We start from the raw sequence: 18208 nt of genomic DNA, 5'->3' as shown, positions 1-18208 counted from the left end.
GAGCAACATCCTCGGCAGACATCACTGCTCGGTCACCAGGTCCCCACAAGCTCTGCGGGCCCCGTTCTCGTAGAGCTTCCGGGCCACTGTCCCCATCAGCCCTCTCCCCTCTTCCGCCCAGCACCCCTTCAGAGAAGCAGGCAGGAGGGATGGCTTTCCCCCCAGCACTGAGGCGAGCAGCTGGAGCCCACTGAGAGCCAGCAGCCCGCTTGGGGCCACCCAACCCATCGGCGGCTGGGCCAGGACTACAACTCCCAACCTCCCCAGCCGGACCCCAGCGCCCACCTCCCACCCAGGACAGACCCGGGGGAAGTGGGGAGTGGACGGGGCCGGGCTGGCCACCAGGCACCTCCGGCCAGGAAGGAAAGGGTGCTTCTCCCCAGCCCCCCATCCTCCCCAGCTTCCTGGCTTGCGGGCTCCCCTCCCCGCTCCGTGGAATCCCACGCTGACCCACCAGCAGTCCAGGCAACAAAGGCAGGCCTGTCTTGGGCTCCCCGGGCACTGCCACCCAAAATGCCATCCCATGCCACTTCCCCACACCCACCTCGGACGGAAGGCGACTCATCGCCGGTTCATGAAATCCACCCCAAAGCCCACTCCACACTGCCCGGCAGCAGATCAGGCTTCCTTCCTCTCACGCCCACCAAACACGGGTCTTGGGGTCTGCTCCCATGTACCACCCGCTCCCTGTCCGCCATACGATAAGATGGCCAGCAGCGGGGGTCCCAAGAGGGGCGGATCATTGTGCTGATAAGAGAAACTGAGGCCCAGAGTGGGCAAGCAGCCCTCCCGGGGTCACACAGCCGCCAGCAGCAGTGCTGGGACTAGAACTCCTGCCCCCTCCCAGCTGGGGCCTTCTGCAGCTTGGGCATCAGCCTGGTTCAGAGCCCCGGGCAAGGCCGGCTGCCGTCTCAGGGCTCATGACTGACCCCCGGCCCTCGCCACCTGGGATAATTCAGCATGTGGGGTCTTTGGGACCCCTTTCCCTATGCCCTCCCTCGCCCAGGTGTGAATCCCAACCCCATGATGCGTCTCCCCGGAGAGGGAAGAGAGGGGACTGGCTCTGAGAGGCATGGTGGCCCTCCTACTCGGCCTTGGGGCCCGGCAGCTGAAAGATGGCAATTCCTGCAGGCGCCCCTGGGACCACGGGCCATGAGGGAGGGAAGAAGGGAGAGAGGGAGGGAGCCGGCCTGGAGCAGCTCAGCTTTCAGGCCTAAATGGGAAACTAGGAGCCAGAGGAGAATCCAAAATCATCCTTGACAACCAGGGGAGGGGGAGAAGGAAGGAAGGAGAAAAAGAAGGAAGGAGGGAGGGATAGGGAGGGAGGGAAAGAGTAGTGAAAGGCACCGAGAGGCAGGGAGAGAAAGAATGTATGCACGTGGGGTTGTGGGTGGGTGTGTGTGCCAGGGGGGAGGGGGTTTGGAGAAATGCAGTTGACTCTTCATTTCCACACAGGAAAAGGGAGCAGTTGGCATGCATGTTCCAGGAGAACAGGTGAATTTTGAAGATGGCTGTTTAAGGAGCTTGGGGTGAATTTTAAAGGCGGCTCTGAAGGAGCTGTTCCCCTGTAGCACTCCCTCCCCAACAAGGGTGGACTGTAACTAGGAAACAGCACACTGCCCGACCTCTGCCCTCCCCAGCCATCAGGAAATTGCAGAACGGGGAGAAGGGATGGAGGAATGGGAGGGCAGAGGGATGGGAGAACGGGGGGAGAGGGGGATAAGAGAATGGGGGGGGGAAGAAGGATAGGAGGTCAGTGAGGGTGGAGGGCAGATGGAGGGTGGAGGAGGCTGTGGGGGGAGATCAGGGGACGAGGACGGGGCTCCGAGGGGCGAGTGGATGACTCACCGACCACCATGATGTTGAATTCGAACCCCTGCTTCATGGCTTTCCTCCTCATCTGCTCCAGGATGGCGTCGATCCCCACGTAGCCGAAGTCCAGGGTGGTTTTCTCGGTGCGCACCGGGGGGGCCTGCTTGGGGCCGGCATCTCTGGGGGTGTCTGCCATGCTGCTCACGTAGCTGGGCGCTGCCTCGGCCGCTGCCGGGAAGGAACGAGAAGAACCGTCAGAGGCGCCTGCCAAGGCACCCTACCGAATGCCCACGGGGCAGCAGGTGTCCCTCAGGGGACACGGGTCCCGTGGTGTAATGTGAGGACATCGGTGGGATGGGAAGGTTCTCTGACAGAATCCCACTGAGCCCACGGCACGCGGTCCCGGGGGACCCCTGACCCCCGTCCTCTCTTCAGACCCGCAGCATCCCCCTCTCGCTCCCCGTGAACTCGGGAGCTGCCTCCAAGCTAGGGCACTTGGCGATGGGAAGCTGAAAAGCAGTGCGGCAGCCCCCGAGTTGAACCGGAGAAGGGCACCCCCTCAGCCCCCACTGCCCCTTGCTGACTGCCGCAGTCTTTCATCCATCCTGTCCCAGCTCTTCTGGGCCTGGCCCCTTGAACTCCCCGCTGAAAGGCTGGAATAAAGCATGCGCACGGCATCCCCGTCCCCCCCATCCCCCAAAACACACACATACATTCTCTCTCTCTGGCTCCAGCAGACTGAGACGCCCCCCGCCCCCCAGACAGATTTCCAGGGGCCCCTTCTGCTTCCCCTCTCCCACACCCTTCCGATGTCTCCCTGCCCACGATATCTCTCTCTCTCTGCCTCTGTCTCTCTCATATCCACCCCAGGGCCTTCCTCTCCCCTCTGAGAGGACAAAGTGCACCGGGCTGAGAACTCCAGAGTTTAACAGCGACCACCCAGCGTGAGGCCCAGGCCCTCCGCGCCCCTCCCCTGGCGGGTGAGCCTGGCTTGGAGAACAGGGTGGGGGCGGGAGGAGGGAGCAAAGTGGGGGAGGGAGGGGCGGCCTGTTTCCTGCAGGGATCCTTCCCGCGGCGCGTGTGGCAGTCAAGGAGAGCAGATGGCACCCAGGCGTCTGGGGCGTCTTGTGACCGTCTCGGCTTTTCGGACACACCACCCCGGGACTGCAGCTCGGTCCCTCTCGGTCTGGGCTCCCGAGGCCGTTCCTGCTCTCAAGCTCACCCCCGGGGTGAGAGGTGACAGGGAAGAGAGGGCAGTCGGGACACGGGCTCCAGGCTTCTGCTGCCCACTGGGTCTAGTTCTGTTCCAAATCCCCAGGGGCCCGGACCTTCTCCTTTCCTTCCAGCTCGGCCCGGCGAGATGCCACGGGCCCCGCAACGTGCCACGGGCCTCGGGAAGACAGAGCAGGGCAAGTGGGAGATGGAGAGGGAAAGGGGGGTGGAGCCGAGGGGTAGGGCCGCCGGTTTCAGGAATATCCCTCCCTCGGGTTGCTCGCATCTTGAAATAAACAAAAGAATGAGAAGAGCGTGTTGGGGGCCCACTCACTGAGACAGGGCCGGCCGGCTCTCCTGGGCTGGAGGTTCAAACCCAGCCCACGTGACGCAAAATCATTCCCATCTGTTCACGGGTCCGGCAGACATTTTCCGCAGAATCCGGGCGGGCGCTTTCTTTTTCTCTCTCTCTTAAGCCCCAAACCCCAAACCGTCCTTCTGCCCCACCAGGCAAGGCGGCCAGGGGTGGGCTTTGGACCGCTGAGGACAACAGAGCAGGGGGGGCCAGGCTTGGGTCTGCCTACTCAGCTAGGCCTCCCTTCTCGGTCACCAAAACTCCCTTCTCAGACAGAATAATAATAATAATCAATCAATCAATCGTATTTATTGAGCGCTTACTGTGTGCAGAGCACTGTACTAAGCGCTTGGGAAGTACAAGTTGGCAACATACAGAGACAGTCCCTACCCAACAGTGGGCTCACAGTCTAAAATAATAATAATGGCATTTGTTAAGCGCTTACTCTGTGCCAAGCACTGTTCTAAGCGCTGGAGAGGATACAAGGTGATCAGGTTGTCCCATGTGGGGCTCTCAGTCTTAATCCCCATTTTACAGATGAGGTAACTGAGGCTCAGTGAAGTGACATGCTCAAGATCACACAGCAGACAAGTGGCGGAGCCGGGATTCGAACCCATGACCTCTGACTCCAAAGCCCGTGCTCTTTCCACTGAGCCACACTGCCTTGCCAAACACAGGGCCACTCTGCCTCCACCCTTTGAGAGCACATCACGCCATCACCGTGGGTTTAGGGGGTTCCCTTTCACAGTAGTTACAGTATTTATTAAGCACCCACTAAATGTGACACACTATATTAAACACTCTTACCCCTAAGGGAGCGGTTCTTTGTCTTCAGCCCAGCTCCCTCCTCACTACTACAGGCAGGACCCAAAATGGACAAAGAACGAACCTTGGCTCATCAATCAATTAATCGTATTTATTGAGCGCTTACTGTGTGCAGAGCACTGTACTAAGCGCTTGGGAAGCACAAGTTGGCAACACATAGAGATGGTCCCTACCCAACAGTGGGCTCACAGTCTAGAAGGGGGAGACAGAGAACAAAACAAAACATATTAACAAAATAAAATAAATAGAATAGATATGTACAAGTAAAATAGAGTAATAAATATGTATTTATAAATACATATATATGCATTTATATATATTTATATATATAAATATATATGTATAAATACATATACATGTAACCCCCTCTGCCCACCAGCACTCTCCCCCAAAACCCCTAGACTGCCGACCTATAATTAATTTTGGCATTTGGAACTGTGCGCCGAGCACTGAACTAAGCGCTGGGGTAGAGACAGGGTTATGTCCCACATGGGGCTCCCAGTCTAAGGGTGAGGGAGAACAGGTTATTTCAATCCCATTGTACGGAGAAAGAAACTGAGGCCTGGAAAGGTGAAGTGACTTGCCTGAGGACAACCTGCTGGCAAGTGGCGGGGCCGGGGTGAGAACCCAGGTCCCCTGACTCTCAATCAATCAATCAATCAATTGTATTTATTGAGCGCTTACTGTGTGCAGAGCACTGTACTAAGCGCTTGGGTAGTCCAAGTTGGCAACATATAGAGACAGTCCCTACCCAACAGTGGGCTCCGATCACGGAGTCCGCCCCTATTTCCGCAACCCGTAGGCCCCCCACGCAGAGGATACAGTCCAGCCACCGTCCGCCCACGAGAAGCGGCGTGGCTCAATGGAAAGAGCCCGGGCTTTGGAGTCAGAGGTCATGGGTTCAGATCCCGGCTCCGCCAATTGTCAGCTGTGTGACTCTGGGCAAGTCACTTCACTTCTCTGGGCCTCAGTTCCCTCATCTGCAAAATGGGGATTAAGATTGTGAGCCCCACGTGGGACAACTTGATGGCTTTGTAGCCCCCCAGCGCTTAGAACAGTGCTTTGCACATAGTAAGCACTTAACAAATACCATCATCATCATTATTATTATTATTATTATTAATCCCAGCCAACGGTATGGTGGTACCCCCACAGGGCCCCTGGGCCCAGAGGGGCGTAGCTGGGAAGGACTTCATCTCCAGCCCCCAAAAGCTTCCCAAGGGGCGGTGAAAACCACACCCCCCGACTTTTTCCGCTTTGCGGGGAGACCCACATCCATTCCTGACTTCCAGGAGCTAAGGACCCTGCTGACCCCCGGCCACTTCCTGTGGGACCGAGGGCAGCCGGGAAAGCAGCTGGTGGGTGACCCGCTGCCCCAGACCCCGGACTCGCCACATAACCCTCCCTGTACGGGAGGACGGGGGGCGACGGGACCCGGACGAGCAGCGGAGGCTTCCGGGGAAAAAAAGCGCAAGTCTGACAGTCAGGAGATCTGTCCCGACCCCCGCCCGCTGTGTGACCTGGGCCCGTCGCTTCACCTCTCTGGGACTCAGTTTCCTCATTCGCAAAACGGAGCCGAGGGGCCTGGTCTTCCTCTTACTTAGGTTGTGAGTCCCACGTGGGACGGGGACTGGGTCAAGCTCGTAACTCTGTACCTACCCCAGAGCTTGACAGATACAATAGCCACACAGCTTCTCATCTATATGTCAAATCTATATGTTTCCAGCTTGTACTTCCCAAGCGCTTAGTACAGTGTTCCGCACACAGTAAGCGCTCAATAAATACGGTCGAATGAATTTACTATTGGTGTCATTCTTATTATTTTTGAAGCTGTGATCACATTCTCTCCACCGTCCGCCACAGCTGTTCCCCAGGGGGAGGATCGAGCCACCTCTGACCCAATTCGCTCGTATCCGCCCCAGCGCTTAATTTAGTGCCGGGCACACAGTACATGCTTAACAAATACCACAATTATTATTATTATTAAAGCAAGTCAGAGACGCAACGTGGCTCAGTGTAATGAGCATGGGCTTTGGAGTCAGTGCTCTGCACACAGTAAGCGCTCAATAAATATGATTGATTGATTGATTGATTGATTGGAGTCAGAGGTCATGGGTTCAAATCCCAGCTCCGCCAATCGTCAGCTGTGTGACTTTGGGCAAGTCACTTCACTTCTCCGTGCCTCAGTTACCTCATCTGTAAAATGGGGATTAAGGCTGTGAGCCCTTTATGGGACAACCTGATCACCTGTAACCTCCCCAGTGCTTAGAACAGTGCTTTGCACATAGTTAAGCGCTTAATGAATGCCATTTTAAAAAAGAGTCCCATGCCAAGCACCGGGGGAGAGTCAAGAGGACCAGATCGGACGTTGGTCCCTGGACCCCAGAGCTCTCACAGTCTGGGAGGGAGGGAATCTTCTCCCCACTTGAGAAATGGGGAAATGGAGATCCAGAGAGGTTGAGTGGCTGGCCCAAGATGACACAGCAGGGCAGAGGGAAAGCTGGGACTTGAACCTGGGTCTCCTGGCTCCCGGCTTCACACTCTCCCCACCGGGCCACTCTGCCGGGACCCACGGCGGTGGATGGTTCCGGGAGCGGGGCTGAGCCGAGCAGGAGTCAGCTCTGGAGCTGCTGTTGTTCTTCCCTCCGACAACACCCATGCATTCTTGTCTCCCACGGAGTTCCTCAAAAAACTGGGGGCCTCCCACCCCCCTTACCCCTCACCCCAGCCTCACTCCTCTCTCTCTCTCTCTCTCTCTCCTTCCCTCTCCACCCCAGCACCCCTATCCCCCCATCCCACCCCACCCCAGGCCGTCTGCCATTTGGGGACAGAGTGACAAATTCCTCTCCCCCTGTGCAATTCCTTCCAAGCAGAATTCAATTAGGAGTCGTTCCACCCGCAGGGATCTCAGAGATTCCCCATCTGGTTCGGAGATTCCCCATCTGGTTCCGAACGATCTGCTGGGGAGGGGCAGCAACTGGGACCCCTGGGGCAGACTCGCACCCAGACACTAAGAGGGCGAGCACCTCCGTCCCGCCTGGTCCCTGCAGTCTCTTAACGGGGCCGCACCCTGCTGTTAGCTCCGCTGCCTGAAATGCTCCCCAAAAGTTTGAAACTCAAGCCAGGGTAAAAAGAAAAAATTAAAAAAACCCCACTGTGGTATTCTGGCGGGGCAGAAGTAGTTACCCACTGGGTGGAAGGCCCTTTGCAACAGAGGCACGAGACGACAAATTCCCTACCAACAGGGAACTTCCACTCTGAGAGAGACTGGGGACCTGGGGGCTCTCCCAAGCCGGACCCGTAAACTTGTTTCCACTTCAGGGCACGAGCTGGGAGCCAAGAGCCTTTCAAACTGTGCAGTACCGGCTGCTGGGAAGACACGTGCAGGCCTCATCCACACCTGGAAGAACCAGCGTGGCTCAGTGGAAAGAGCCCGGGCTCTGGAGTCAGAGGTCGTGGGTTCGAATCCCGGCTCCGCCACATGTCTGCAGTGTGACCTTGGGCAAGTCACTTAACTTCTCGGAGCCTCAGTTACCTCATTATAAAATGGGGATGAAGACTGTAAGCCCCACGTGGGGCAACCTGATCACCTAGTATCCCCCCCAGTGCTTAGAACAGTGCTTTGCACATAGTAAGCGTTTAACAAATGCCATCAAAAAAAAACCCAACAACAAAAAAGCCAGATCCGGGGGTCAGAGTGGCCCATAGGCTGACCACGAGGCAACAGGAGAGGTCCAAAAGCTGCCTAGGTTCCCACTGTCCCATTTAAGTACTGACTCACCCACGAATCCATTCTTTTGCCTCCCACCTCCTCCTGTCTATGTCTGTTCTGCGTCTGTCCCCGGCACCAGATGCAGAGAGAGAGGCGGGATCAGTTCTGCCATGATCCGAGACAACAGTCCCAAGAGGGCTTTTTACTCTGCGGGCAGGAACCAGATGCTCCCCCTCTCTCCCCGAGGACATCTGCTGTGTGACCTTGTGCAAGTCCCTTCACTTCTCTGGGCCTCAGTTCCCTCATCTGTAAAATGGGGATTAAGACTGTGAGTCCCACATGGGGCAGGGACTTTGTCCAACCTGATTTACTCACATCCACCCTAGTGCTTAGTACGGTGTCTGGCACATAGCAAGTGCTTAACAAATATCATCATTATTATTATTATCATAATTGAGGAAAAACGCACGGAGGCAGTGACTCGGGCTCAGCACGGGAGGAATTCTTAGAGACGAGGGGGCGGATGGGCACCGACACGGGGGACTCTTGGGGAATCCGCTCCACAGGAATGGTCTCGGGGGGGAGACCAGGCCTAGAGGCTGGGAAGATGGACAGGATGAGGTGTCCGGTTTCCTTGCAGGTCACAGAACCTAACCGTCGAGCGGGGCAGCCGCGGGGATTTCCGGTCCGGTGCTACTGCGGAAACACTTGGTGTCCGGGCCAGGCTCTCCGAGTTTGTGAATGGGAAATAAAACCGTGGACACCATAATCCAAGATGTCCTTGGCTCCCTGCCCTTGCTAAATAAACGCGACTGGACGGAGCTGAATGGTGTGGGGGGGGCCCAGGGAGGGTCCTGAAGTGCGGCTGGGGAGAAAGGTGAGCTTGGGGAAATAATAATAATAATAATATTTGCTAAGCACTTACTATGTGCCAGGCCCTGCACTAAGCACTGGAGTGGATACAAGCAAATCGGGTTGGACACAGTCCCCGTCCCTCATAGGGCTCCGAGTCTTACAGATGAGGGAACTGAGGCACAGAGAAGTGAAGTGACTTGCTCAAGCCCAAACAGCAGACAGCCCAAGCCCATACAACAGACAAGTGGCGGACCCGGGATTAGAAACCGTGACTTTCTGACTCCTGGGCCTGGGATCTATCACTACACCAAGGGGGTCTTCTCCAAGAGATCTTCGCCTTGGAGTCCAGGAAGTCGTGGGCTGACTGTCCCGGACAATGTGCTGGCTGGCCGGGGCAACTCTCCTCACGCGGTCAAGCGGCAACGGGACAAACTTTCTGGCCTCTCACAGATGGAGGAGCTTCTCAGACACCCTACTGCTGTACTGTCCGCTTGCTCCGAGCGGAGGCTCCATTGGAATTCGTCTATGCTCCTGAGCCTTGGACAAAATCCAGGCTCCTCCCCTTCTCACCCTTTTCCCAAAGGCAGGCAGAGCAGCCCCTTTTCTTTCTTTCTTTTCCTGTTTCAGCCAGTTTGGGCAGGGTGGGGCCGCCCACCTCCATCTGCGCACTGATCTGGCTCCGGGCCTGAGCAAAGATGGTGTCTGCTCACCCGGAAAAGCTGCCCTGGGGGCTCCCTACGGATTCCCATTACCCTTTCCGGGGATAGTCCCTCCCAGGAGGCCCCCACCAAGCACAGAGTCGGGAATAATAATAATGATAGCATTTATTAAGCGCTTACTATGTGCAAAGCACTGTTCTAAGCGCTAGGGAGGTTACAAGGTGATCAGGTTGTCCCATGGGGGGTTCACAGTCTTCATCCCCATTTTGCAGATGAGGTAACTGAGGCCCAGAGAAGTGAAGTGACTTGCCCAAAGTCATACAGCCGACCAGTGGTGGAGCCGGGATTTGAAAACAAGGAAAACAAGGGCTCCCTCGGATGGGACCCCACCTCACCCCAGTCTGCAAGATGGCCCACTCCCACATCCCCCAGCCACACACTCTCACCTCCCCCTCTGCACAAAACCAATTTTCCCCTGCAGTTCTTGTTGGGGGGGTGGGCACGAATCCAACCTATCTAATCAACCAATATCATTTACTCTGTGCAGGGCACCGTACTAAGCCCCGCGGATAGTACAAATTAGTAGACACGATCCCTGGCCTCAAGGAATTTAGCGTACTGCGTGTACAGCATTACACTAAGCGCTTAGGAGGGTTCAATAGAGTTGGGAGACATGCTCTCTGACCTCAAGGAGCTTACAGTCTACTCTGTGCAGAGCACTGTACTGAGTATTTGGGATAGTAAAACAGTAGTCGTAGTAACAGTAGCAACACCGCTTATTAAGCGCTTACTGTGTGCCGAGCACTGCACTGAGTGCTGGTAAAGAATGCACCGGTGGGAAAAGATATGTCCATACCTGCAATTTACTTATTTATATTAATGTCTGTCTCCCCATCTAGACTGTGAGCTCACTGTGGGCAGGGACTGTTGTCTGCTGTATTGTTATACTGGACTCATTTTACCCATCTTACCTCCTTCCCTTCCCCACAGCACCTGTATATATGTATATATGTTTGTACATATTTATTACTCTATTTATTTATTTATTTTACTTGTACATATCTATTCTATTTATTTTATTTTGTTAGTATGTTTGGTTTTGTTCTGTCTCCCCCTTTTAGACTGTGAGCCCACTGTTGGGTAGGGACTGTCTCTATATGTTGCCAACTTGTACTTCCCAAGCGCTTAGTACAGTGCTCTGCACACAGTAAGCACTAACTCTCCCAAGCGCTTAGTACAGCGCTCTGCACAAGAGTAAGCACTCAACAAATATGACTGACTGCCTGACTGGAAGTTAGTTAGCATCCCTGTCCCTCAGGAGGGTTCACAAACTAAAAATAAAAGGAAGGGAAGAGGCTTGGCCCCCCTGAAATGACCTCCGCCCTCAAGGCAATCCCAGCCCAGGAGGATTTTACAGTCTAGGAGACCAGTCTGAGACCAGTCCGCTCCACCTCACAGCTGATCTTTCCTGGGGTGGGTGGTGTCACTCCAGAAGCCTTGTGGGGGGAGGTTGGAGGGAGGAGGAACAGCGGGGAGTGGGAGCTGGAACTGAGGATCCCAGAGGCCTCTGAAGTTAGCAAGGCTGAGCTAGCTTACCGGCAGGGATGTCACCAGAGGGCACACACTGGGGGCTTCCAGGTTGGTGGGGATGTGGAAAGAAACGCCGACCCCGGGGGGCCACTCCAAATTCTGTCACCGGGAGGTCGGGTGGATGAATGGACCAATGGACAGATGCCTGGAGTGGGTTCGGGGAGTTTGACTCATTTCCTCTCACCCCAGCGGTTCCACTGGGGCTTCCTTCCTTCCAGCTGTTCTGTCAGGGCGAGGGCGGGAGGGACGAAGCAGGGAGACCGGACTCTGAGACCCGATTACCACGCTGAAACAGCACCAAGGAGGTACCCCCAACCCCGCTCCACGTCCCCAAGGGGCACAGCGACGGAGGGCGAGAGCCCACCTCTCCCTCGTGTGAAGAGGGACTCTCTGCCCTCAGCCGCACGTCCTGGGCCCAGCCTGCCTTCCATGGGGGCTTCTGACACTCCAAAACCATAGCTTCCTGCCCAAGAGCCCTCTGCTCCAAGTAGGTTCGTTCCCAAGAGCCCCCTCCCAAGCATACATCGGCCCTTAACATGTTCAAGCCCTGGGGGTCCGTGGGAAAGGGGCAATATGCTGGAGCAACAGAAGAAAGGGTGCTCTTGCTTGGAAGACTAGAGCTCAAACAATGCAAAAGGGAGGTGATGCGACCTAGTAAGACGAGCACCAGCCTGGAAGCCAGGAGACCCGGATTCTAGTTCTCGCTCTGTCTCTGGCCGGCTGCGTGACCTCAGCTGGTCACTTCCCTCTCCCGGGCCTCGGTCCCTCATCCGTGAAATGGGGTTCAGATCCCTTTTCCCCTTCCTTCCGTCTTAGAGGGAGAGCTCTGGGCCACTCCCACCTGCTCCTGCTTCCTCTCCCAGCCACTCCCAGCCGCCTGGCCCATGCCCCTTCCCACACAAGACCAGGAAAGGAGCTGACCAGCTGGGCCGGCCAGCTGGGTTTACGCGTGGGAATCTCTTGATGCCTTATCATTAGTATTATTATTATATTTGTTAAGTGCTTACTAAGGGCCAAACACCCCATTAAGCACTGGGGGAGACACAAGCTTATCAGTTCTGACACGGTCCCTTTCCCTCATAGGGCTCCCAGACTAAGTGGAATCAATCAATCAATCCATCCATCGTATTTATTGAGTGCTTACTGTGTGCAGAGCACTGTACTAAGCGCTTGGGAAGTACAAGTTGGCAACATAAGGGAGAAGAGAATTGATGCCCCTTTCAAAGTTGAGCAAACTGAGGCCCAAATCAGTGAAGTGACACACCTAAGGTCTCGCAGCGGGCAAGTGATGGATCGGGATTGAGAGGCCAGGTCCTATGTCTCCCAGGCCAGAACGCTTTCCAGTAATAATAACAATAATAATAATAATGATGGCATTTGTTAAGCGCTTACTATGTGCAAAGCACTGTTCTAAGCATTAGGCATCATTGTTCCTCTCTGTCACTGCCTCCAGCCTGGCTAGGGGCCTATATTACACCTACCCCCCATGATGGGGTTTGAGAACCCCATGAGGGAAAGGGACCACGTCAGAACTTATACTGTTTCTACCCCAGTGCTTAATACAGTGCTTGGCACATAGTAAGTGCTTAACAAATGCCATTATATTATTAATAAATAATAATAGTGCTTAATAGAGTGCCTGGCATATAGTAAGTGCTTAACAAATGCCATTATATTATTAATAAATAATAATAGTACAGGAAGAGCTCTGGACCCTAAAGGGGATGGGAACGGGGGCAGGGGGAACCGCAGGTTCCCAAGTGCTTAGTACAGTGCTCTGCACACAGTACATGTTCAATAAATTTGACCGACTGACTCTTCCAGTCTGGCTTCAGGACTCCAGATCTGGCAGCTTCCCCAGACTGGTGCTATAACTGCATCCGAATCATGCCCTGCCTTTGGGTGCCACGGACTTCTCTCCAACAGAGACAGAGGACGTGCTGGGAGGGTGACTGGGGCTCCCACTCTACAACTGCCTGGAGTGCTGAGGCGAAGGGAAAATCGTGCTAATTCTCTTTCCGGTTTAGAGGTTCTTCCTGGGGCCAAAAACTCGTGTTTTTAGGCACTTCAGCTTCCGCTTTTAAGGTTTTACATATCTATACTAGGCCAGCTACAGAAGTCAACTCGCTTCCGGGCCTTTGAAGTCCTGGTTTGGCTCTGGGTTCTAGAGACGGGGTGGATTCTTTAGGAGAGTTGGCTCACTAGCCCTGGGAATGACACTGTACAGTGGTGTTACAACAACTCAAGGGTAGGTTAACTCACTTCCAGAGGATGCACCCCTGGGGGTGTGAGGGGAGGGCGGGCAGTGGGATTTCAGACCCCTACCTTCCTGCCTTCCCCCCACCCGCCTCGTGGAGCCAAGTTCTCACCCTGGGCTGGGAGGGCTGATTTTCCAGCCAGGTGCCAAACCTCTGGCTTGAGAATTTCCTCCAGGGTGTTAGGTCTGTATTGGCTCAGCCAACTGGAAGGGAAAGGTCCAGTCCCCGGGCTCCAGCTTGGTCGGGCTGGGAGAATTCTCCTTGCCCAGCCCCCCACCCCCCAAATTCCTCCTCACCCCCGGTGGGTAGAAGGCGCATTCTAGAATTCATATGGTAATTTCTCCCCCAAGGAAGAGAGGGAACAAGGCGGCCCCTTCTCCTCCTCCCCTGCAGGAGCCTGGGGCCCCCTCCTGCAGGAGCAATTTGATGCTTCTGCAGCTGCCTGGGGCTCTTGGGGGCTGGGAAAGGGGGGCAGGGGTTGCCTGGGGTTCTTGGGGCGGGGGGGGGGGGGGGGGGGGGTGGGGGCACTGCACAGATTCTGCTTTCCTCCCTTTTTTCACTGGAGGCCCAGCTCACTGGGGGCAGTGCCAATGATGACCCCTTAGCTTGCCCTCCCCACACCCTACAGGGCCAGCTGCGGGGGTGTGGGGGGGGAGGAGGGAAAAAGCTCCCTCAGCTGTAGACCCTCCCCTCCACCTACTCCTGGAGACCCCTTCCCGGGGGACAGTCAACCCACACACACGGCCCCCATTTCCTCCTCTGAAACTTGGCGAGGTGGGAAGGGGGAGAGAGAGAGAGAGGCAGGGGCAGCCTCTCCCAGGATTAAGAAAGGCAGAAGGCCTCGGGATGCCGAGTACGCCTGGGAAGCAGTTCTGTCCAAATAGCACAGTTCCCACTGCACGAACTGTCCAAGACCTCAGACCGGGGGTGGCTGAGGGAGCGAGGGAGGGGTTTGCGCCTGAAAAAAAAAGAGATGGGGGCATTTTCCAGCCGAAATGATAAAAACTGGTTGCTTCCATTGATGGAATTCCTTGAATCTTTGTAGAGACCCTCCCGCCCCCCCACCCACCCTTCCCACTACTGGAGGGGAGATTCTGTATTTTAATCTGGGGGCCGTTCTCAACACACTCCTTTGGCCTGTTTTAAAGCCTATCCCTTGCCCCTTTCTTTCCTCTCCATCAATCAATCATATTTTCTGAGCACTTACTGTGCGCAGAGTCCTGGACACTAAAAGGTTGGTGGACACGTTCCCTGCCCACGACGAGCTTTCAGGAGGAAACTAATAGTCGATTCTCCTATAACGCAGGAGCGACGTTTGTGAAGTCGGCGCTTAAGAAAACACACGAGTCTTCAGATGCCCGACGGCTCCCACTACCGTGTTGCGTTCTATCCAGACAGGTGTGCCTTGTTGCAAGAACATTCCCTGATTCCCAAAGGCCTTCTCTACAAAGTTTATAGACGGAACGTTGCCCCCACCTTTTCTGAGGTCCATACAGAGGACACACAGGCAGGTCTTCCAATGCCCCTCAGGAAAGAACTGTTAAATTTTAGCGTGTGGTTGACCTATCCAGCTGGAACTCCCTGCCTGGAATGCCCTCCCTCCTCAAATCTGCCAATCAATCACACTTCCCCCCCTTTAAAGCCCTACTGAAGGCTCACCTCCTCCAGGAGGCCTTCCCAGGCTAAGCCCCCCTTTTCCTCAGCTCCCTCTCATCACCCTGACTCACCCCCTTTGCTCTACCACCCCCGCCCCAGAACACTTGTGTCTATATATACATATCTATAATTCTATTTATATTAATGCCTGCTTATGTTTTGATGTGTTTATATCTATAATTCTATTTATACTGATGCTATTGATGCCTGTTTAGTTGTTTTGATGTCTGTCTCCCTCATTCTAGACTGTTAGTCCGTTGTGGGCTGAGATTGTCTCTATTGCCGAATTGTACTTTCCAGGCGCTTAGTACAGTGTTCTGCACACAGTAAGCACTCAATAAATACGATTAAATGAATGAATGCCTCCACCCCTACTCTGGGTGGCCAGGAAGGGGCTCCTCCTCCCCTCTGTCACAGCAAGGTTTAACCTGTCTCGGGGGACCCGGGGGCGACTTGGGGGCTTCTCCGGCCCCTCTCCCGGGCAAATGCAAGCACAAACGTGCCCTGCCCCCCGGCCTCGGCCAAGAAGGGATGACAAGTGGTAGCCTCGAGCCCGGATCCCGGATCTGTGCAAGCCCACACAGGCCTGGGACAATCGGGAACCTCCCAGGCCTTGGAGGGGGGCTCAGTCCGAGAGACCCCGCCCGGGGAAAAGGAGCCCCGAACCCTCCCCGACCTCCCTGCTCTGGGGCTGGAAGCCAGGAGACCTGGGTTCTAATCCCGGCTCCGCCACTTGCCTGCTGGCTCACCCTGGGCAAGCCTCTCCACCTCTCTGGGCCTCGGATTCGTCCTCTGCAGAATGCTGTCCCAGTTCAATTGCACGCTGCCAAGCGCTTACGGCAGTGTTCTCCATAATAAATGCTTCTGGGAAAGGGCTTAGTCCACTGCTCTGCACAGATTAAGCGGTCAATAAATTATATTGACTGGTCAGAGCTGCTTGGGCTCAAAGCAGGGGAGAGGGGCAAATGCCCCATCAATCTTCCTCACCTACAAGTGAAGTGGATTCTCGGGTTGGAGGGTCTCCGTTATGGAGAGCTGCAAATGGCATCAATGAATTCCTGCTCTGTTCTCCCTAGGTTTTCTCCCCCAACTGCCACTTCAGCACGCCCACTACCCACTTGTCTTCTATATATACACGGCGCACACTGCCATTACTTAGCTCAGGCTCACACAGGCCCTCCTCCTGCCTCCTGTCTGTTAATTCTATTTCAGTGTCTGTCTCCTCTGCTAGACTGCAAGCTCCTTGAGGACAGGATTATCTTTGCTCTATTGTGTTCCCTCAAGAATTTAGTACAGTGCTTGGCATTCAGTGGGTGCTCAGTAGTCAATCGATCGTATATAATAATAATAATAATGGCATTTATTAAGCGCATACTATGTGCAAAGCATGGTTCTAAGCGCTGAGGAGGTTACAAGGTGATTAGGTTGTCCCAAGTGGGGCTCACAGTCTTAATCCCCATTTTACAGATGAGGTAACTGAAGCCCAGAGAAGTTAAGTGATGTGCGCAAAGTCGCACAGCTGACAAGTGGCGGAACTGGGATTTGAACCCATGACCTCTGACTCCAAAGCCCGGGCTCTTTCCACTGAGCCAGGCTGCTTCTAAGCACTGAGCGCTTACTGTATGCAGGGCACTGTACTATGCATTTGGGAAAGTGGAATATAACAGTATTGATCGTTCGGAGGGGTGAGGAAGAGGGAAAGGCTTTTAGACTGTGAGCCCACTGTTGGGTAGGGACTGTCCCTATATGTTGCCAACTTGTACTTCCCAAGCGCTTAGTACAGTGCTCTGCACACAGTAAGCGCTCAATAAATACGATTGATTGATTTTACTTAAGTGAATGGCCCCTAGCTAGGGGCTCTCATCTTGACTTCTTTACTCGCTTCCTCTCTGGGGGACCGAAAATCCTAGGGTCTTTGGGGGGCAGGGGGGCAGGAGCGGCCAAGGGATAGCTCTGTCATGACACAGGGGACAGGTCTGTCATGACAGGAGACAGGTCTGTCACAACAGGGGCAGGAGGGAGGCCACACCTGGAGAGGGGCAGAGCCGAGAGCTCTGCTCAAGTCAGCAGAGAAGCAGCATAGCCTAGCAGGTAGAGTCAGAAAGACCGAGGCTCTAATCCCAGCTCTGCCACTTGTCTGCTTTATAATAATAATGGCATTTATTAAGCACTTACTATGTGCAAAGCACTGTTCTAAGCGCTGGGGAGGTTACAAGGTGATCAGGTTGTCCCACTGGGGGGGCTCACAGTCTTCATCCCCATTTTACAGATGAGGTAACTGAGGCACAGAGAAGTTAAGTGACTTGCCCAAAGCCACACAGCTGACAATTGGTGGAGCCGGGATTTGAACCCCTGACCTCTGACTCCAAAGCCCGGGCTCTTTCCACTGAGCCACGCTGCTTCTCCAATTCCTTAAGCGCCGTGCTTTGTAACCTTGGGCAAATCACTTCACTTCCCTTTACCTCGGTTCCCTCATCTTTAAAATAGGGATTAAGACTGAGAGCCCCACATGAGACAGGAACTGTTTCCAAAGTATCTTGGCACACAGTAAGTGCTTAAAAACCATTTTTTTTTAAAGTCCTTCACACCCTGAGTTAAATAAAACACTCGCAGCCTCTTACATGCACAGGAAACAGCAGAAAAACGAAATTCACCTTTTTGGTCGCTCCAACACTTCACTCCGGGCCCTGGGGCAAGAGGCCTTTGACATGTTTACGGTGGGAGGTGGGGGGCGGGGCAGGGACTCTCAGGAGCCTTTTAAAAAGCTACTTTTCTTTCCTCCACCTCAGAATCAGGAAGTCACCGTTCGAGCACGGAAACCTCATTCGGGCAAATCTCTTCCCCACTCTGGGCCTCAGTTTCCATGTCTGTAAAAATGGGTGACCACAAACGCTACCTTCAATTCCTTTCAGAAGGGACAAGATAGACGGTGAGATAATAATAATAATAATAATAATAATAATAATAATAATGGTATTTGTTTAGCGCTAAGTGCAAAGCACTGTTCTAAGCGCTGGGGGGGATACAAGGTGATCAGGTTGCCCCACGTGGGGCTCACAATCTTAATCCCCGTTTTACAAATAGGGGAACTGAGGCCCGGAGAAGTGAAGTGACTTGCCCAAAGTCACACAGCTGACAATTGGCGGAGGCGGGATTTGAACCCATGACCCTTGACTCCAAAGCCCGTGCTCTTTCCACTGCGCCACGCTGCTTCTCTTAGGTAAACCTTCCTCCAGATAGGGGGTCTGGACAGTCTCTCAAATTCACCAATATA

The 18208-nt window shown here is 54.5% G+C and overlaps 1 protein-coding gene across 4 annotated transcripts in view; it reads right to left on the bottom strand.

Annotated features, from left to right (window-relative positions):
• The window catches only part of SEPTIN9 (septin 9), a 128639-nt gene that overhangs the window by 10508 nt on the left and 99923 nt on the right, over window positions 1-18208 (bottom strand). For all 4 annotated transcript variants that reach the window (XM_038741979.1, XM_038741976.1, XM_038741978.1 and 1 more), the window contains one exon: window positions 1849-2040. In XM_038741979.1, coding sequence (XP_038597907.1) covers window positions 1849-2040 — 192 coding nt within the window. The remainder of the gene's footprint in view (window positions 1-1848; window positions 2041-18208) is intronic.

This window comes from Tachyglossus aculeatus, unplaced genomic scaffold (genome assembly GCF_015852505.1).
Source record: "Tachyglossus aculeatus isolate mTacAcu1 unplaced genomic scaffold, mTacAcu1.pri SUPER_34, whole genome shotgun sequence".
NCBI classification, from domain to species: Eukaryota; Metazoa; Chordata; class Mammalia; order Monotremata; family Tachyglossidae; genus Tachyglossus; species Tachyglossus aculeatus.
This window is presented reverse-complemented; position numbering and strand designations above follow the sequence as displayed.